The 23,052-nt window shown below is 32.7% G+C and overlaps 1 protein-coding gene, 1 long non-coding RNA gene and 1 other non-coding gene across 3 annotated transcripts in view; all 3 read left to right on the forward strand.

Annotated features, from left to right (window-relative positions):
- The first annotated feature begins 418 nt into the window (after positions 1-418).
- LOC132723617 (pappalysin-2-like) overlaps positions 419-23,052 on the forward strand; it is a 42,314-nt gene continuing 19,680 nt past the window's right edge. The window contains 8 exon segments of the mRNA XM_060708380.1: positions 419-1,235; positions 13,900-14,232; positions 14,234-14,957; positions 16,367-16,518; positions 16,931-17,092; positions 17,950-18,084; positions 19,282-19,403; positions 19,898-20,051. Of these exon segments, the coding sequence (XP_060564363.1) occupies positions 983-1,235; positions 13,900-14,232; positions 14,234-14,957; positions 16,367-16,518; positions 16,931-17,092; positions 17,950-18,084; positions 19,282-19,403; positions 19,898-20,051 (2,035 nt within the window). The 5' untranslated portion in view covers positions 419-982.
- On the forward strand, positions 5,106-8,425 carry LOC132723682 (uncharacterized). Its single transcript, XR_009624780.1, has 2 exons — positions 5,106-5,592; positions 8,258-8,425. It is a non-coding gene; the product is annotated as an uncharacterized LOC132723682 (long non-coding RNA).
- Trnap-agg (transfer RNA proline (anticodon AGG)) lies at positions 22,884-22,955 on the forward strand. The gene has a single exon. It is a non-coding gene; the product is annotated as a tRNA-Pro (tRNA).

Consider the following 23,052-nt stretch of genomic DNA (forward strand, 5'->3'; position numbering starts at 1 on the left):
GGCGTGTGCTTTGTCAGGGATTTATTTTTACTGGAACAAATTTATCAGCACAGTTTTTATTTAACTTCTATCCTCTTAAAAATGACACATTTCTATCCGTATATTTTAACTGAGGAATACCGTCATCATTGCAGTAATTTTTTTATCATTTTAGCGCAGTAACGAATTGTTTTTTCCCCCACTTATTAAAAACTGCACACCTCTGCACATCTCTTATTGGAAAAGTGCACTTTATATGATTAGAAATGCTGGCGTCAACTTTGACGTAACGTTTGTACTAGTACGTCGACTATATTGGAAATGTCATGTCACGGCTCATGTAACGTATTTAATTTGAACTGCATCTATGTTTAACTTCTTCTTACGTTACATTGATTGCATCATTCATTGGGGGCATCTAGTGCGATAAAAGTTTAAGTTTTTAAATCAGTTCAAGCGATTTAGGTTTTTTTTGTTGTGTAAGATCAGAATGCAGATTTATCCGCTTGCATGCGGTACAAAAACCAAACCGATTATCTACTAAAATAAAAATAATAAACGCATGTCGTAAAATGCAATTGCAGTTTTTGACAGACGTTAACTTTCTTTGCCCAAACTTTGACAAAACAGTAAAATCACCGGGTTCAAGGGTCTTTTGAAAGAGATTGACAGATTTATTGTATTATGATCACCTACCTACCCGAATAAATAACTCTATTAAAATTAATATGATGTATGAACTTTTGTACTATATTTTCTTTTCTTCTTTTTTTCAAGTTTACTGACGGAAAGGGTCATATTCTATAACTGTTGATATAAAAACAATTTACATGACTGGTGCGAGTTTACTTTTTAAAAAAAACTATGTCGCGTCTGTGTTAAATGTAATAACATTTGGAATACAAATCTAAAAATGTTAGTTTCGCAGAAAATGAAACGAAACATTAATAATAATGTTTCGATAATTTCTTTTTTTAAATTTTACATAATGTTATTTTTTGTTATGGGTGTCGTTTGCGATGATAATCTGGATATACGGGCCGATCGACAAAATCGTCTGCTACAACGTCATCCGCGTGCTGCTGACAGTAAAGAGTCAACCAAGTATCCTTTCGGTACCGCGGCATCTTTTGGGAGTGCTGGGGAACATATGCAGCTTAGATTGGATGACAATACGAATTTCCCAAATGAGGAATTTAGCGTGCAATTCTGGATCAAGCCGGAGGGTGGCCAGTACAGATTCACGCCTATAATAGGTAGATATGTTTCTTATAACGTTTTATACCTTGATTTGTTTCACTTTGTCATAACAGAAAAAAAAAACATTTGAGCCGCGTCACGACAAAACCAACATAATGGGTTAGCGACCAGCATGGATGCAGACCAGCCTGCGCATCCGCACAGTCTGATCAGGATCCATGCTGTTCGCTTACAAATCCTATAGCAAGTAGAGAAACTAATAGCGAACAGCATTGATAGTGATCAGACTGCGCGGAGGCGCAGGCTGATCTGGATCCATGCTGGTCGCAAACTCATTATGTTGGTTTTGTCGTGACGCGGCTCATTTTGAAAAACTTCCGGCAGTTATCCCAGTCTTATATTAAGGTTTAAGTCTACACATAAACACAGACTAGATTCGGAATTTCGGTGAAAAAATGTTAAATGTGGATAATATTTCAATATTTAGGCAGGTATATAGATATATTAATATATGTATCTGATTTGGCACAAAAACTATTAATTTTTTTTTTTTAAATATCAAAAAGTTTTCAGCTTAAGATATGAAAATGCAGTAATAAATAAAACATCATCGAAATATCATTATACGCACTTCAGCACTTAAATAAATTCAAATGTACATGATTGAAATTCGTGTTATATTTGTCATTCAATGAGGACGAGGATATGAATAAACAATACATGTTAGAAGGATCAAAATAAGGTAAGATCCCTGTAATGGAATCGGGTTTTTTCCGTGCCATGTCGGCATTCTACGTAACTTATCGGCACACCCGTTACCTCTCGCCCGTTTCCGTAAACAGATTATTTTTTATTTCTAAATGAATAAATTATCCGTATATTTATATCCAATACAAATAGAAATTTAGTTTTTGATAAAATTAAAATGAAATTATCAAAAAGAATATGTTGTTTGTAAACGGATAATTCGTAAAAACCCCGTTGCTTTGAAACCAGGTTGGGAAACCCCTATATGACCGGTACGTTACGATACCGAAATCAACTTGATTTCGGTAAAGTTACCGAAATCAACTTTTCATTACCGAAATCAACTTATAAAATCACAATTAAGCGTTTCATTATATTTTTTTCATTATAATATATTACAATAGGTTAAGTTTGACTTTCATGCAAAAAATCAGTTCGAAATAATTATTAATAACGAAATTAGAAACAAATAACTAAATATCAAGATTATTCCCTGATTTGTCACGAACCGAAATATATGTTACAATACCGAAATCGACTTGTAAAATCATAATTAAGCGTTCTATTATATTTTTTTCATTATAATCTATTACAATAGGTTTAGTTTGACTTTCATTGCAAAAAATCAGTTCGAAATAATTATTTATAATGAAATTAGAAACAAATAACTAAATATCAAGATTACTTCCCTGATTTGTCACGAACCGAAATATATGTATATGTTACCATACCGAAATCGGCTTGTAAAAGTTAAAATAAACATTTTAATAGATCTTGTTTAATTAATTAATATAAAGTCATTCAAACTGAACCATAAACAAAGAAAAATAATATTTAATTATAAAAATGATGATGTTAACTTATAGCACGGATTTATAATATAAATCCGTGCTTATAGACGGATATGTATATTATATCATGATTACTTCCCTTGTTATTAATGTGTTGCATTACCGAAATCAAATCAGATTTCATTTCAAAGATGAGAACAACCCCTAAATAATTTGCATGAATTTCAGAAATAGTTGATTGGAAATTATCACAAAATTTAATTTAAATCCAATGATTATGATTTGATTAAAATAAAAAGACGTAGCGGTAGCCATTCATCATAACACCTTTACTAATAAGGAGCAAGCATACACGTGCTCGGACAATGGAGGTGTTGACATAACATTACTCGTTCACCGCAGTCCTTTAATATACATCGGCGCATGGAAACTTTAAAGTATCCAAACAAACATAATTAGACATACTTATTTTACATGAAATTAAAGCTGCTTGTCTCTATTAAGACAAAAAGTACATTACAGTTTAATATTAAATGACGTATAGCGACCATCCCTATATAATATGTATCAAAAGACTTTTTTTATAGTTTTATAGTATAAATATTTCAGAATCTAGTAAGCTGGTAAATTTTATATATTAAATAAATTGTCAAAAGATCTGTTTTAAACTAACATATAGGGGTGATCGCGATACGTTTCCGTAGAAAACATTTCGGTATATGAGACAAGGTGCTTTGATATTATTATTACCGAATTGCATATCAGTTGTTCCAAAAAAATGTATGCAATTTTTTTTGATGTCCCGGACATATTCTACTTATTGAAAAAGTGTTAAGTCATGATTTTATGTTGATCGATTTAAAATCATTTTAAATTTCATATCTGTAAACAGCATACATTTATGGAATGACTGGTATATATTTATATGATGGAAAAAATGGAACACTTTATACTGACAAATTTCAATTATGAAATGTTGTAACTTACAAGTACGATTTGACATGTTGTGTATTACTGTATTAAGTAAGGTGTGAAGTAATTAAGTTTTGTTTGTTTGTTTGCTTCATTTTACGCCTTTTTCAACAGTATTTCAGTCATATAGGCGGGTAGTTTCCTAACCATCGTTCCTGGAGAGTTACACCAGTACTAGACTACCTTCCTCCGCGCCAAACTACAATGTACCAAAGCATCTCCCGGGGATCGAACCCACGCCAGAGAGGTAACTGGATTAGAAGTCATCGACTCTAACCCCTCGACCACGGAGGCGGTAATATGAAGTAATTAAGACAGGAGGTACAGTTGGCATACAATGTTATTAAAGATAAAGATTATAATGAACCATCTGTTTATGTCCTAATAAACATTTAAATAAATGACTAAAATTTTTTAAAATATTATGATAAAGAGTCCCCATAACATATGTTTAGCGATTTGTTAATATATAGTTTAACTGTTCAATAAAAGAAAGACACAAACTTTCCAATTTCCAAGTTTACTGCCTGATACATTATACAATTTTTTTTTGGAACATTTTAAGAGCAGTCGAATTATATATCTGTATTCAAATTTATAATAGAAAATCATAAACTTCCGGTTGAAGTGGGATATTTTTTTCTTCATAAAACATAAACATGTACAAAATTTATAAATATCTTTAACTCATATTACAAAGTATTTTATTTTTCCATCATTGTCCGATCATAGCTTTTTAAAAAATACGATTTGATAAGAAAATTGTTATGCACGACAATCACGTGCAGATATATAACATGACCTAATATGGCGGTATCAGACTTTTTCTTAAAATCATTATATACATTGCATTCCAATATGAAATTGTATTCGTCTTCTAAGACATTTACATGAAAAACATTTTCTATCATTTAAAGGTGTACTATTTGGTTTAGTTCATCTACCTGATTCTATGTGCAATCTATGAGATGATACTCTTAACCTAGTGAGATCTTTACAAAAACCGTTCAACATTGATAATATTTAGATATGGTTGAAACTTAAAAACAGAAATATGTCTATAAAATAGAGCTCTACTAGAGTTATCTAATATATTAATTAATTTATCTAACTAATTATATACATAATTTAAACTTCACAGCTGATTTCGGTAATGCTAAACACACATAAAAGGGTTGTTTAGAACAAAGGGAAGTAACTCAATAATTACATTTTTGTTAATAACATCATTAAAATAAAATATTTTCAATAGATTTTTTAACTGAAAGTCTATTTCATTATTTTTCATCAAATAATGAAGAAATAATAGCAATATTTTAACTAGTTTGGTTTTTACGTGTTGATTTCGGTAATGAAAAGTTGATTTCGGTAACTTTACCGAAATCAAGTTGATTTCGGTATCGTAACGTACCCCTATATGACGTCACGATTTCAGAAAATAGACCGCAGAAGTCACTTAAGTGAAAATGAAAGTAAGAGACAGAAAAGGCCGTTACAAGGCCAAAAACAAACGCAAGTTGAGAAAAGAACCTAATATTCATGTGGATCATAATAACCCTCACGTATTGAACATTTGTAAGTGCAAAATTGGTAATTGTCCAATTTATGAACACCGACAGAAGGGATCGGCAGGTGGGTGGAGAAAAGACATGAAAGATAGACGGGTGATTGAGTTCGACGATTTAGTTAGAAATTTAGCTCACTGCAAGGAATGTCGTCTTGGACCTTTATTCTCACAAGCGACAACATTGTGGGGGAGCTGCAAAATGGCTTGGGTGGCTATCTGTACGTTATGTGTTCGAATTTAGAGTGAGGAGATGTAAATTTGGTTTCATATGGAACAACACACCTCAAAAAAACGAAGGGATGTCCTGCTTTGAAATAAACACAAAGCTTGGATTTGGTAATTATTATTTTTTATTTGAAACAAATTTAGATATTTTAGAATGTTAATCAGCCAGGCCCCGAGGCACTAGATAATGACAAAGTAATTTGAGCCGTGTCGCGACAAACCCAACATAATGGGTTTGCGACCAGCATGGACCCAGACCAGCCTGCGCATCCGCACAGTCTGATCAGGATCCATGCTGTTCGCTTACAACCCCTATAAAAAGTAGACAAAGTGATAGCGAACAGCATGAATCCTGATCATACTGCGCGGATGCACAGGTCAGTCTGGATCCATGCTGGTCGCAAACCCATTATGTTGGTTTTGTCGTGACACGGCTCATTTTAATAATTGTAACTTGTAAATATCACAGAATTTACACCAGCTCACAAAAACTGTTTTATTATAGGTAAATTTAATTCTGTCGATATCTCGCCATAATATAAATTGCCGAATAACATCATTAAAATCAATTAATAGAAAATTAGAAATATGTATATATGTTCATTATTTCTGAAAATGTATCGATAATAAGAAGTGCAATTAAGTAACTGGCTGAAAATGTCATAAGAAATGTGAGTAACTGGCTTAAAATTTAATAAGATACTAGATAGATAGATAGATAGATAGTTTATTCATATAAGATGTGTACAAAATGCACATGGTCACAAAATACATATATTCAAATATAATTAAACATCACATAATCATCAAAGTAAACATTATTTAGTAGCAAAGTGTCATACAATGATACAACTACATCTTTGGACTGTATTAATGTCACAGGGTGAGAAAAATGTGCAGCCTGACCGGGACTCGAACCTGGGACCTTTGGAATACCGTACCGCGGCTCTACCGACTGAGCTATGCGGCCGCTTACACATCTTCTCCCCTAAATAGTGAACAGTTTTGAACCGTGACATACTCCCCCGCTATATTGAAATTCGTCCTCGAATTTCTAATGGGTAAAGAGAACAATGTGAAATTGAACTCGGAATTTATACCATTACGGTCCCAAGTTGGGCGCCAAATGTCACAGGGTGAGAAAAATGTGCAGCCTGACCGGGACTCGAACCCGGGACCCTCGGAATACCGTACCGCGGCTCTACCGACTGAGCTATCCGGCCGCTTACACATCTTCTCCCCTAAATAGTGAACAGTTTTGAACCGTGAAATTAACAAAATGAAGTGCAAGCATTGCACTTATTTTTCATTGAAAAAATGCTGTATGGCTAGCCTAAACAGTGCATATATGCTAGTCATCTGTGACTCACAGCTAGAAATTTTGTCTAGCAGTACGGGCCTGTACGACTGGCTACTTTCAATGTAAAAATACAATATATGTAACACTTCTCTCTCAATTTTAATTTTCTCGTCAGCTTAACTGAAGATATGCAGCTTTAATGTCTTAGAATTAGTGATGGGCCGATTGTCGCCGCTATCCGATTATAGATCGGTATGTTGATAATGTCGCCGACATCGATTGTGGTCGAACAGAATCGATTGTCGCTTAGTGTTAATTTTTGTTCCTTTGTGGTAGTTATTTTTCGTAGTTTTTTGGCTTTGTGCTATTTAATTTGAATACTCTTCAATCTTCACGAAAACATCATCAAATGTCTGGAATCATTTTGGTTTCCATAAGCTGAATATTGAAGCACCCGCTACCCGTGATAACTTGGACATGGCTAAAGTTGTGTGCAAGTTTTGTGGTAAAGGATATGCAAACATAGGTACCCCACCCGTTTAAATTAAAATCGGATTCTGATGCTGTATTTTACTGTAACAATCTTCGTTACTCTGTCCATTTATAATGTTAAATAATAAATTTAAAAGGCTTCTAAACTTATATTTACCATGACACCGTTTATGGTACGGCGATTCTGTTATTAAAAATGAAATAAAATAATTAATTTTTTTATGTGAAATGGTAACTTACAATTGTATTCCTGATCATGCATATTAAATTAATTTATTAATCACATAGATACATTTTATCAATTATTGGTAGCAGTTATTAATTTATTATAATTTATTATTTTATATGACCATGAATAGTTCCCACAGGAATTGGAACCCTGAATCTCAAAATTTCCTTAGTTTAACCATATTTATTTTAGCTTGATTGTGAAATAGGCACTTAAATAAAACTTTATTTTTGATTAAATAAGTAAATGCTGGCAACAGGGACACATTGATTTTTCTGAATATGAATATGAAAATCATTACATGTATGTAAACTGTGTCCTGACTGAAGAATTTGTATTTTGTAATACGTTAAACAGACAATTAGATAAAACATTAATTTATATTAAATAAAAGTTATAATGATTTCTATTTTCTAGTTAGTTATGCTGGAAAACATTCAGTCCGATTATTCCGATTAATTGATCGGAGAGCCTGTACGATTGTTCCGATTAATCGATTATGAGTTTGTCCTCCGATTCCCAACACTACTTAGAATACTCTACTTCACACATGACAGTAGGCTCATATTAGTGAACTCAGTGATTTTAATATTTATAAAATCTTATTCATGTGCTAGAAAGTAAAAATTTCAAGCATTACTCAACAGTTAAAAGGTAATTAAGTATTTTAAAAAATTATCATTTAAGGTTTATGCACATACACCATCTAATTTGAACAATGATTGTAACTGCTTTTTTTTCTGTCATATTTACAGCAATGATTGACAGCATTGGTGGGCTGTCAAAGTTAACAATTTCTTTGCCACTCTTGATCTTGCTGATAAGCCTAGAAAATCTTAAGGAAATTGAGAGAAGGGCTGGTGAAGTGATAGAAGCTGTCTGAGCAAAATCACAGAGACGGTCAGCTGAAGAGGCTTACAAATGGAGTATGAAATGGAGTATGTAATTAACTTGTTACCACAAAACATTTTTACATCTCTTTAATTGAGAATTAAGTATATGTATCTAAAAAATATTTATGCCATTTAAATAACAAGCCATTGTAGACTGTTGTCAAAATTGTTTTACACCTTAATACGAAAAATAATTTACCACTTCTGAGTTAAAAGCATTAAGTGTATAAAATATATTTATAGTCTTTTCAATACATGTGCCATCATTCATGTTAAACATTTTCCACCACAGGGACTGCTGAGGTTTAAACTTTTTCAATGTTTATGTTATAGTGTCCGCTCTGTACTTTCATATACATTAAAGTTTCAATTTTTATTTAAAAATATAAAATCACCATAGATGTACTATGTGTTGTGAACAAGACACAAGTTTCTTTTTCTCGCTTAAAGGTCACTGCTGGGGTTCACACTTTGTCATTTTTTTACCACCACACTTAACATGTAATATACATGTAGGTGGTTTATAACTAGAATCCTTGATCCTTGGGGGGGGGGGGCATTTGTCACTTTCTGTGATAGCTCTTGTTTTTTATGTTTGAAGGTGTGTTTATCATTTATTTGCATGCAGCACTAGATTCAGAAGCATTTTTCTTCTACAGAAAAAAATAAAATAAGACTCTCATTGTGATCATTATAATAAGCCTAAGTAATACACATGCTATTCTTAATTTTGTATGGTAATAACTGTAAGATACAAGGTGCTAGATGTTTAAGTCATAGATAAGGATCTTAAAACCCTTCAGAACCTTATATTATTTGCAAGCTTTTCCTTTCACTTCCAAGCACTGTGTATAAAAGCTATCTATATAATATGATGTGACAATTTTAGGTATTGGTCATACAGCAGACCCAGATATACAGACCTTACCAGATGCAGTTTCTAAGGGAAAGTTCAAGCCAGTAAAGACACAGGTAAACGTTGCGTGGCCATGACTTACACTATACCCCCGTTCCCCCTCTACAACCCAAAACCCTAAAAAAAAATTATGAAAAAAAATAAATTTTATGACTAAAATATTATAAAGGTATTTTACTCTACTTTCATTTTGCATAGAAATATCACTAGCATCTCAATTATCAGCGCATATATTCATCAATTTTTCACCAATCTTAATAATCTTGGTCTCAAATCTTAGATAAATAAATACTCTTTAAGAAAACAACACTGGCACCTTCGCTGATTATACGTAGCAAGAAATATCCAAGTCCAAACTGTCAACAAATGAAACTCGGAAGAGATCTGATTGCACCGTTTCGGTAAAACTCTCACGAGTAAAACACACTAAATTCACCGTGAAAGAATATTTCTTTGTATTGCGTATTTAAATATGATAAAATTAAGTTATTATTTATAATAATTGTTCAATCAAAGCATCTTATGAAACTATAACGCACCTTTTTTCCCCATATGTCAAATTCTCATTCCAAAATGAAAGTAAAATGGGCCTGCAGATTGTTTTCAAATGGAGTATTTTCATTGGTCACAGGAAAACCTCGGACCAATGAAAATACTTAAAGGGAAACAACTCTGCTGTGCCAATTTACTTTCATTTTGGATTGAGAATTTGACATATAGGAAAAAAGGTTCGTTATAGTTTCATATGATGCCTTGATTGAACAATTATTACAAATAATAACTAAATTTTATCATATTTAAATACGCAATACAAAGAAATATTCTTTCACGGTGAATTTAGTGTGTTTTACTCGTGAGAGTTTTACCGAAACGGTGCAATCAGATCTCTTCCGAGTTTCATTTGTTGACAGTTTGGGCTTGGATATTTCTTGCTACGTATAATCAGCGAAGGTGCCAGTGTTGTTTTCTTAAAGAGTATTTATTTATCTAAGATTTGAGACCAAGATTGTTAAGATTGGTGAAAAATTGATGAATATATGCGCTGATAATTGAGATGCTAGTGATATTTCTATGCAAAATGAAAGTAGAGTAAAATACCTTTATAATATTTTAGTCATAAATTTTTTTTTTTTTTTTCATAATTTTTTTTTAGGGTTTTGGGTTGTAGAGGGGGAACGGGGGTATAGTGTAAGTCATGGCCACGCAACGTTTACCTGTGAGTAAAGACAGAAAATCCTACATTTATAACATTTGATTTGGAAACTACAGATCTAAGTGAGTTGACATTTGCTTTCCTAAAACCAGATTTTGAATATAGAAAAGAGATAAAAGTCATATGTCACATTTCTAAACTGTGTAAAGTATTGAAATAATCATTATTCCAATTACATGCTAAATTTCTGGAGAGTAAACAGTATGTAATTTAGTAATCCTATAATTTATTTTCTAATTCATAAAGTAATTGTGCAGACAGGGTAACAGTTTTCACCATTACAATATGCTAGCCTATATGGGTACATCTTTTGTCACTTTATAGTACAATATCATTATATTTATTGCAGTTCGAGGTTCACAGATGCCAGATGCCACATATAACACAGATTGCAGCTAAAGAAATAAAGACTGCTGCTTCATTTAATCAATATGTAATTCCTCCAATGCCAATAGCAGTAGAACCTCAACGAATAACTGGCATAAAAGTCACAGATGATGGTTATATGACTGTACATTATCATAGTGAACATGTTAATAAATGTACATGAATCTTTAGTTTAGATAATAAAATAAATAAATACAAGGGATGATCTTGGATTTGCATGTAAGATCAAAACGTATTTCATAAAGTTAACGTCAGATGCAACATTTTTATTAGTGGCATAGCCATGAGTTTTAGTATAAAAGCTAATGAGTAGAATACACACACCCATTGATACTAGTATAATTTTATCTAAGATGTGAAGTACCGGTAAACAATATTTATGTTTATTCTGTGACTCTGTGACTGTTTAGTCATTTTATTGCTTTTTACATGATGAGGTCATTTAAATTTATTGTGAAATGGAAGTTTCGTCCGTTATGAGCAACCAGAACTGGATCGAGAACTTCCTGATGTCATCAAATCATTACATCATAATGTTCATGTTGAAAATATTTGTGTTAAAAGTAAATCTATAACAGTATCAAGATTTTGAGAATGTGATGTATGCAAATTTTTAATATACTAGTGCCAATGTTGTGGTTTCATAAAAATGGTATTGTACGACTGTGCATATATTTAGATCTGATGTCATTTCCGTTATACAAACATAAAGACGCCATAAATTTTAGAGTTACAATAAAGGCGCATCAATGGAGAATTATTATTTTTTATTTTAAACAGTTTTTATTTTGTGCATGTGATACATAGAATATTATATTTATGTAGGTTCGTTACTGCATTGATTCAATTCGTTGAATGTAATAATAATTTGCTCGCCAGTACTAAATTCAGTATTGAACATTCCTTCAATATCCTCAATATATCAGCTTTTGTGTTATTATGTTCTGATATTTTGGAAGTGAAATTATTTAAATATTATTTCAATATTTTACTGAGAGGATGCAATGAATTCAAGTAGTTTCTTGTGATGAAATAGTTATTCTTGTAATAAATTTCAATAATTTTCCTGTAAGATTTTGGAAGTTTAGCAATGAAATTTTTGAGAATGTGAACATGACAAATATAATGAAACAATATTTGAAGATTTCATTTAAATGACTGTATATTTATTAAGATAGCCTCTGTTTAGAAAAACACATAAATAATCATATTTTACAAAATCTGCTGTTTTCCAAGAGATAAGTAAGACAGGTAACAGCTATGCTGTACATTTTTGTTTCGGAATTTTTTTTACATCATTTAGTAAAACACATTTTTGTCAAAAAAGTAATGTGGAAAGAGGTCATGAAATTTCCATATTTTGATTGCTATGAAAGAGTATTAAAAGTTATAGAAGTAATTTGCTTGCCCCAATCCAAATATTAAAAAAAATAATAATAATAATTCTTATTTTATATCTATTTTTATGTGTTTTTTTTTAAGTTTCAGAAATCTTGGATGAGGTTTTAGTCAATTGGCTGAAATCAATACATTTTGTGAACAGTTTATTGTTATTTTGTTATCATAATATATGTCTTGAAACATAATAAACACTTACATTGTAGGTAAAAGCTGCAAAATTTTTTTTTCATTTATATTCCTTACCCCTACCCCCACTTTTTTGGGGGCAATTTAGTGGGAGGGGGTATTCACATAAAAATGCTTATAATTTGAAAACTTGATGGTAAATGTCTTTGAAAATTTGCAATTGAATAAGATAAATAGAGTACTTTGATAAAATATTAAGCTTGATCAGGTTCCTAAATATACCCATTACAGGTATCTTAAGAAAATAATTAATAAGATTAAGTCAAAATCAGGGCAACTTAACCTACGACAGTGTGAGATTTTGACCCGGATTTCACTAATCATATTGTATGGTCGAAATACTGGGAAAATATAACAAGATTTATAGATTTATAATCACTTGTGTTTGCTTGTGCATTTAATCAAAATTTATTAGTACGTATTTCCATAATTAACTTGGTCGCGCCAAATTTGATTTAATAAACTTTTACATAAACTTAATTCCGAAATTGCAATTTAAATCAAAATGCACACCAACCCCGTCTTCTCGGACCTTTCCGTCAAACTTCAGATATTATTTTTTTATCATTAATAGCCGATATGTTCCGATAGAATGCATACAACATCAAATCATAATGCACACAACACAAATCACAATGCAGACTACACAAATCATAATGCATATAACAGAATTCATATTGCATGCAACACAAATCATAATGCATATAACACATATCATAATACATATAACACAAATCATAATACATATAACACAAATAAAAATGCATATATCAAAAATCATTATGTATATAACACAAATCATAATGCACACACCACAAATCAAAATGCATATAACACAAATCATAATGCATATAACACAAATCATAATGCATATAACACAAATCATAATGCAAATAACACATATCATACTACATACAACACAAATCATAATGCATACAACACTAATCATAATACATGTACACACCGCACAAATCACATTGCATTCAACACAAATCATAATGCATATAATATAAATTATGATGCATATAACACAGTTATTCAACTGTTTTGACAAGGGCGACAGCCTATTAAAAAACATTGTTTTATTGATTTGAATATGCCCGAATTATATGTGATTGTACTCTGAAGTATTAATCCAGGGTAACGATCTGACCCCCAACCCGGGTATGAATGAAAACCATAGTTGTCTCACAGGGCAACTGCTCTACCTTCGCTACCCCGGAAAATAACAAATAAACTTCCGGGGCAATGAAATATGGGGCAACTGCACTGCACAGTTAATTAACCGGAAGAAAAAATATCGATCCTACAAAGCCTTTAGTCTCGCTCATTAACATTACCCATGAAATCACGCAGCCGTTCTATGTAATATCTCATGAAGACTTTAATTTATATTGTCAGGCGTACACGACGCGTGTAGTAGCGACAAAAGTATCGGTTGGACTATCGGGTTCAAGCTTCCGTCATACTCCAGACATAATGCTAGAGTTGTCTTTTCTTTACATTCCAATGACGCAGACTCATCGTCTGATATTCTGTCGCACAAACCTTTTGAGCCAAACACATGGACAAATATAGCCGCAACATACGATGGATCTTCGATGAAACTTTTTATGAACGGAGCAGAAGTTTCGCTCAATGGAGAACAAAATGGCGCCATATTCAGGCAACATGTCAAAAGCTGCATTAGTTTAATAATGGGTGGACGGCCAGACGAGGATATTTATTACCGCGGGAAAATTGATGAGTTTGGATTGTGGAACCGTGCTTTTAAGTCATGCCGAGATTGTTGAAAACATTAACAGACATTCCAATGATTTTTCTCGTTTAGACAACTCTGTTGTAGTAGATGCATTTGAGAGCTTGGACAATTGGGAAATACTGTCGGATGAAAATCCAGAGCTTGTTACGTCTGATGTCGTTCTACCGTATCATACGGTTCGTCTTGAAGCGCCCCCTTGTGGTCGGACTGTTTGTGATGACCCGGAAACTGTAATAAGCTATCTGAACAATGCAAATCTGCGGAATGAAAAAGAGATACGGTACAGGGTGGTGAATGTTCTTGATGACAACGGGAAGAAAGCACAAGTCTACGATAAACAGATTCTAGAACAGCACAGAATACTTAATAAAGTGTTTAACCAATATAACATCAGCTTGGATCTTCAGGTCCGACGTGTAAAAAATACGACACTTTTGCAAAAAGTTTTTATGTTTGATTGCCACCCGTATCAAATAGGCGACGGCTATTGCGACCAAGTATGCGCGCATTCTACAACCGGAAATGACGGCGGGGATTGTGACCACGTGACATCTGAATGCAAAAAAGATTTGCTTGGAAACGGAGAGTGTAATTCTGAATGTAACAAAGCTTATCATAACTATGACAACGGTGATTGCTGTAAACCAGGAGATGAGAAGGCTTATCATACATGCATAAACCCCGAGAACCCTCAAAGGTATTGTGAACTTGTTTCATTGAATACAATATAATCTTATTTTATATTCAAAACACTTGTTGTTGACTAGAATTCAAGCCCGATTTTGATTTTTAAATAAAGCGATGCCATCAGTGTTAAGGGTGCGCGATCTTGATTTATAAAAGAAATTGAGATCTTCATTAGCAAAGAACATGATTTCTTGACTTATAAAAATTAAATCTTGATATTATATAACATGATATTTTGCTTTACCTGTATTAAGAAATATATAATTTTAGAAAATTAAGATTTCAATGATATACGTCCTGAGATATTTTTTTTTATATAAGACTGATAAAATAAGTAAGATCTTAAGTTGAAAAGAACATGATATACTGACATATAAAACTGTGAACCACTGTTTTATTTAATACCAGTCCTTGATATAAAGAGTGTGGGATCTTGATATTATATATGTGAGATATTAATTCATAAATACAACGTTATGTTGGATCTTTAGTAATGAAAATACCTGCGATCTTGATTACAAAATTGAGTGGTCTTGGTTTGTAAGAAAATATGATATTGACCAATTAAAACGTTATCTTGATTTATTGAAATTGAATATGAGAATTTGATTTATAGACCACGCCAGATTTTGACTAATAAAATAGTTATATATTTACTAATAAAGAGTGGTAATACACGTGAGATCTTAACTTTGATAAAACATGATATTTTGACTAATAAAACACGTGAGATCTTAACTTTGATAAAACATGATATTTTGACTAAAAACACGTAAGATCTTAACTTTAATAAAACATGATATTTAAACTAAAAACACGTAAGATCTTAACTTTGATAAAACATGATATTTTGACTAAAAACACGTAAGATCTTAACTTTGATAAAACATGATATTTTGACTAAAAACACGTAAGATCTTAACTTTGATAAAACATGATATTTTGACTAATAAAACACGTGAGATCTTAACTTTGATAAAACATGATATTTTGACTAATAAAACACGTGAGATCTTAACTTTGATAAAACATGATATTTTGACTAATAAAACACGTGAGATCTTAACTTTGATAAAACATGATATTTTGACTAAAAAACACGTAAGATCTTAACGTATTAAATCGTGATATCTTCAAAAATAAAGCAGGTGAAATCCTGACTAATGAAACATGATGTTTTGACTAATAAAACACATGCGATATTGACTTATGAAACATATGAGATTTTGAATTATAAAACACGAGATATCTTGATTTGAATTATAATTGGCCCATGAGGTTGATTTATATAACTGTTTTCTTTATATGTATTTGAAATGATTTAGGTTAGTTTTAAATAATTATGTGTTTAAAATAAGAAGTTTGTTCATATGAACTGTTTGGAAAAGTAGTTGTATATATTAATTTGATACAATGTAGGGGCTACATGAACATTGAAGAGTTGAAAATGGAGTTACAAATAGCCGGTGATGACGTCATCAACGTGTTTTTCGTAACGTCAAGCTGGGACACGGACACATTTCGAGGATTAGCAACATACCCCTGGGAGAAAAATGTTTACTCTACAATGGGTATAGATAATATGATATGTTATTTGCCAGCATTTGTCGCCTTACTTTATTCCTAGTTTCTGAACATTATTTAAAAAAAGCTATTCGTGTTGTTGTCTAAGAACTGAAAAATTATCGAACATCGAAAGAAGCTGTACCCTCATTCTAATGTATTGTTTAACAACATTCGTATTCATAGACTGACTTGTGTTCAGTTATAACCTATTACACAAACTGTTGTGCAATGTGTCTATTTTAAAAACATTTGCTGAACGTCTGTAAAAACATACCAATGAAAAAACTTGAAATGATTTTTATATCATTATTATCATTATTATTATTTTTGTATCTTAAAGACGTCACATTAATTTTGAAATGACACTTTGAGCGTGTGCAGTTACGATTTATTTATTATTTATTCATTTTTTTGCAGGTGGAATTGTGATGCACGAGAATAGTTTTGGAAAACTCGGCAAATCGAAGGCACTGATTCACGAGTTTGGTCATATATTTGGTCTCTGGCACGTGCATAGAGGCGTTTCTGAGATGTCATGTGACCATCCCTGTGTAGAAACACATCCCTCGTTGGTTCTTGGTAAAATATGCTCTACTTTATATTCTAATTATTTCATCCATTTATCATAAATCTGGGATATTTTAATTGTAATAAATCATAAAATTCTTCCTTTTTTTGCCATTTAAGTACTGTATACGGTACAAACAGTTTTATACAGTTAACATATTTTGCTAAATTAAATTGGCCTAATTACGACTCGTCATAGTTTCAAAATAGTATGAACTTATCAGGGTGTGGTGTTGTTGTATTTTGTTGTTGTTGTTGTTTTGTTTTTTGTTGTTTTTGGTTTTTTTTTGTCAAAATAATTCGATGAAATTACTGTGAACAATTATGTAATCTGAAGATGTTCAAATACAATGAATTAAATTTAAAAATGTGCCTTCCAACAATACAACATTTTTCTTATAACCATATTCTTTTTACTGAATGAATATGTCATAAATCATGGTCATTGCAATAGGAATGAGCGGGAGTTTTTACGACAATCATGGCATACGAGTATTATTACCATGCCTTCTCCATTTGTTTGAAATATATATGATGCTCACCAAATTTTTCACTTCTGTAAACATAGGTGAAATGCAATACTCTAATTTTCATTTTTTTTTTAAATTCTTTATATATTTTAACTTAAGAGAATGACCAATTATGTGGTGATAATGACTAAGCTTTTTTATGACCAAGTACATATGTACGGGTGATAATGACGAAGCTATTTCCATAAAAAACGGAAAAAATGTATTTAAAATATATTGCATATCACCTCTGTTCTTTTTAACCGTAAATATAACCTAAGAAATGTGATTGTGTATCGTACAAAGCGATTATCAACTCGTTTATATACCTATATTGAAAACGTTTTTTCTTCTATTCAGGTGACTTGTGTTCTGATACAAACCCCACTCCGAGAAACCGTTTCTGCAGAGAACCAAAACATCAAGAAGACCCGAATGGGTGTGACCATAAAACGTTTGAAAACACCCCTTATACCAACTACATGAGTTATGCAGGTAAGTCAGACTTCCGTATTATAATTATAAGTCACCTGATCATTCTGATTGGTGAGCTTCTAAAATTCCATAAGAAGAACTGTATGTGATATGTAATATTGTCACCAGGTCTAGACCAACTAAATTTCTCATTTGAAACACCTCGCCATAGATTTTATCGTAGGTCGAAAAGTATGTACGACGTGAATCTGAAGTATAAGTTAATATATTTTCTGTATGAAACTTTCTTTATTACATTGATCTGTTTTTTTGTTGTTTATTGTTGTTTTTTTTAATTTTGATAAAGGTCAAACATGCTTTTATAACTTATAATACACTCTAAAATATTTTTTAACGAATGAAAACATAATCATGTACTAAAATCAGCACTGTTTTATTGTATCTAAAAATATTTTTTGAAGGTTACTTTGAAAAGAAACGTGCACCATTTCAATGAAATCAATTAATTTGTTTAGACCTTGAATTTTTCGAATTCTAGATGTCAACATTATGTGTAATTATGATTCAAAAACTATTTAAATTGAATGATTTGGCAAAATTAAAGTGTTATTATTTTCATTTTGCCCTAAAAATAAGCAAAAGTCAATGTCCTGTAGGTGAAAAACATTGACGCCATTTGACTTTTTCACTTTTTATGACAACCATTGATATATCGCCAGATGTTTGATTTTGTCTGTATGTCTGTCTGTCTGTGCGTTGACAACTCTAGCTTGGTCAAAGCACCTTAATTCTTTAAAATTTGCAACAAACAACAAACCGCCTGACTAATGTAGACTTTTAGTTTGACATGGACATTTTATGACCTTGGCACTGATATGGCCTTGACCATTAGGGACAATTATTCTATCTGTAGGAAATTTTATCATAATATTTTTGTTACTATAAACACATTTGGGCCGGGGAATTTTTTTTGCTGCACAAACCAATCTTGTTTGTCTCATTTTATTTTCTGTACCTCTCCCTTTAAAGACAAACAAAAAACAAAAGCTACTAGTTACTATGAATTCTGCAGTTAAATTTATGGGAATTGGGAAATTATGATATAGACAATATAAACAATGGTTTACTGAGTGGTTGTACATTATATAGATGTTAAAAGAGAACTGATATATTTTAAAATAAATAGAATTATAAAAAAACAATGCTGTTTTGGTGAGTGTCCGTACTGTGTTTTATCATTTCGTATAAATTATCTAGATGACACGTGCACAGACCACTTTACACCGCAACAAGAGGCTCGAATGCACTGTTACATTGACTTGGTCTACCAACCCATGAGAGATATGGAGAGACCTGCGCCTGTCCCTGTACCTCCGAGGGTAAGTGTTGAAAGAAATATTTTGATTTTTGACACAAGGTCTCATGTATATTAACTATTAAAGTATGATAGATCTACATCTCTTGAATTGTAAAGTAAATGCATTTTAAAGTCTTGTCAGCTTTTAAAGGCACATTATGCCTAAGAAACGAATAAATCTATCTTTCTTTATAAACGGCAAACATTATTAGTTATAAATATTTCTGACAGGTTATATGGCCCTATATAAACGGTTGTTTGTAAATATAACCCGAGCCGCTAGGCCATATAACCTGTCAGAAATATTTAAAACGAATTTATAATACAACAAGCATCATTTTTAGAGGAATTAAGCGAGATTTCTTTATGAATCGACATGAGCCGGGTATGTAAAACTATATAAACGTCACGATTATCCAATGAAAAGCGACGTTACAAACTTGCAGTATTATAAGTGTTTAAATAATGGTTTAATAGCAGGAACAGGAACTTATATAAGTATCTATATGTGAATAGGTAATTGAAGCAGACATTGACAGCGTTCATCTAGCTTGGCTCAAACCTTTAGGCCTTGATAACGGTTGTGACACAGAAAATGCCCTACACCAGTACGCAAACACGGCCAGCTCGTCTCACAGTGGTATAAGATGGTCTCCAAACGAAGCAACAGGTAGGAAGTTACATTTTACTGTAACATAGGAAGAAAAAAGATTACGATCTCAATTGCGTTTCCAGCGTTTTTGAATTTTTCACTTTTCCAGTCAACTATTTGTCCATGTGCTTATTTCTAGGCACGCGCGATATTGCTATGATTTCGAAAATGTCATATCCGTATTAGTAACTGGAATCATTACTTTCTTACACAATATGTAGGTTTACATATTGTAGTCCAATATCGGCATGTGGTGAACCAATACATTCTACTTTAGTTTTACTCGCATACTGGACCAAAACATTGTACATTGTACTCTGGTTTTACTCCCATACTGAAGTCCAATATTGGTCAGGGAGTGGACCAATACATTGTACCTTGTACTCTTGTTTTACTCCCATTCTTTAGTTCAATATTGGTCAGGGAATGGACCAAAACATTGTGCATTGTACTCTGGTTTTACTCCCATACTGTAGTCCAATATTGGTCAGGGAATGGACCAATACATTGTACCTTGTACTCTTGTTTTACTCCCCTTCTGTAGTCCAATATTGGTCAGGGAATGGACCGAAACATTGTACACTGTACTTTGGTTTTACTCCAATACTGTAGTCCAATATTGGTCAGGGAATGGACAAATACAGTGTACCTTGTACTCTTGTTTTACTCCCATAGTGTAGTCCAATATTGGTCAGGGAATGGACCAAAACATTGTACATTGTACCCTGGTTTTACTCCCATACTGTAGTCCAATATTGGTCAGAGAATGGACCAATACATTGTACCTTGTACTCTTGTTTTACTCCCATTCTGTAGTCCAATATTGGTCAGGGAATGGACCAAAACATTTTACATTGTACTCTGGTTTTACTCCCATACTGTAGTCCAATATTGGTCAGGGAATGGACCAATACATTGTACCTTGTACTCTGGTTTAACTCCCATTCTGTAGTCCAATATTTGTCAGGGAATGGACCAAAACATTGTACCTTGTACTCGTGTTTTACTCCCATTCTGTTGTCCAATATTGGTCAGGGAATGGACCAAAACATTGTACATTGTACCCTGGTTTTACTCCAATACTGTAGTCCAATATTGGTCAGGGAATGGACAAATACATTGTACCTTGTACTCTTGTTTTACTCCCATTCTGTAGTCCCATATTGGTCAGGGAATGGACCAAAACATTGTACATTGTACCCTGGTTTTACTCCCATACTGTAGTCCAATATTGGTCAGAGAATGGACCAATACATTGTACCTTGTACTCTTGTTTTACTCCCATTCTGTAGTCCAATATTGGTCAGGGAATGGACCAAAACATTGTACATTGTACTCTTGTTTTACTCCCATTCTGTAGTCCAATATTGGTCAGGGAATGGACCAAAACATTGTACCTTGTACTCTGGTTTTACTCCCATTCTGTAGTCCAATATTGGTCAGGGAATGGACCAAAACATTGTACCTTGTACTCGTGTTTTACTCCCATTCTGTAGTCCAATATTGGTCAGGGAATGGACAAATACATTGTACCTTGTACTCTTGTTTTACTCCCATTCTGTAGTCCCATATTGGTCAGGGAATGGACCAAAACATTGTACATTGTACCCTGGTTTTACTCCCATTCTGTAGTCCAATATTGGTCAGGGAATGGACCAATACATTGTACCTTGTACTCTTGTTTTACTCCCATTCTGTAGTCCCATATTGGTCAGGGAATGGACCAAAACATTGTACATTGTACTCTGGTTTTACTCCCATACTGTAGTCCAATATTGGTCAGAGAATGGACCAATACATTGTACCTTGTACTCTTGTTTTACTCCCATTCTGTAGTCCAATATTGGTCAGGGAATGGACCAAAACATTGTACATTGTACTCTTGTTTTACTCCCATTCTGTAGTCCAATATTGGTCAGGGAATGGACCAATACATTATACATTGTACTCTGGTTTTACTCCCATAGTGTAGTCGAATACTGGTCAGGGAATGGACGAATACAGTGTACAGGTATTCTTATCAATCTTATATTTTCTAGATATTTATCTTTCATGCGATGCCCAAAACAACATTATGTATGTAAACCAATGAATATAAAGATATTTACTGCATTTTACTTGATGTAACCAGTACTACATGAAAAAATCTTCTCCGGCTAAAGTAATAACATGAATAGTATTTTGCTGTTGTAAACGAAAAATCATGCCCATTCAAGCAGATGTTCTATATACATTTGAGCCGCGTCACGACAAAACCAACATAATCATCAACAGCATCCGCGCAGTCTGATCAGGATCCATGCTGTTCGCTATTAGTTTTTCTACTTGTAATAGGGTTGATAAGCGAACAGCATGGATCCTGATCAGACTGCGCGGATGCGCAGGCTGGTCTGGATCCATGCTGGTCGCAAACCCACTATGTTGGTTTTGTCGTGACGTGGCTCATTTGTAGATTTGTTGAAATATGTTCTTGTAATAACGTGGAAGGAAAGAGATGGTTAAGAGTTTAAGATCTGTTATCTGTCATTCAACTTTTAGGTCGCGGATTTGAACCCTATGAGGATCACAAATATTTGTGTTGGAAGCGGATCAAAGAGTGATTGACACTCTAAACACTGTAAACGAAAAAATCAGGACTGTAATACAAACCGGTGTCACTGTATTAAGGAAACAAGATAACGACATAGTAAAAAGTCAATTACTTATGGAAAGAAAAAAAAAAGAAATGAATAAATAAAGAATAAAATATAAAACAATAATGAAAAATCAGAAAGAAAAATATAACATAAATATTACTGTGACCTTTCAATTATCATTTAAAGAGAACATATAACTATATATGGAATCCATGGCTCGTTGGTCTAGGGGTATGATTCTCGCTGAGGGTGCGAGAGGTCCCGGGTTCAAATCCCGGACGAGCCCAACTTTTGGTTAACTATCTTTTTTTTTAACCTGGTTGAAGCAACATATGACCATGTCTGGTTTCTTCTTTAGTATAACAGTATAACATAACTTTTTA

The sequence above is a fragment of the Ruditapes philippinarum genome, unplaced genomic scaffold (genome assembly GCF_026571515.1).
Source record: "Ruditapes philippinarum isolate M1 unplaced genomic scaffold, ASM2657151v2 ctg2465_1_1_1_1, whole genome shotgun sequence".
In the NCBI taxonomy this organism is placed as follows: domain Eukaryota; kingdom Metazoa; phylum Mollusca; class Bivalvia; order Venerida; family Veneridae; genus Ruditapes; species Ruditapes philippinarum.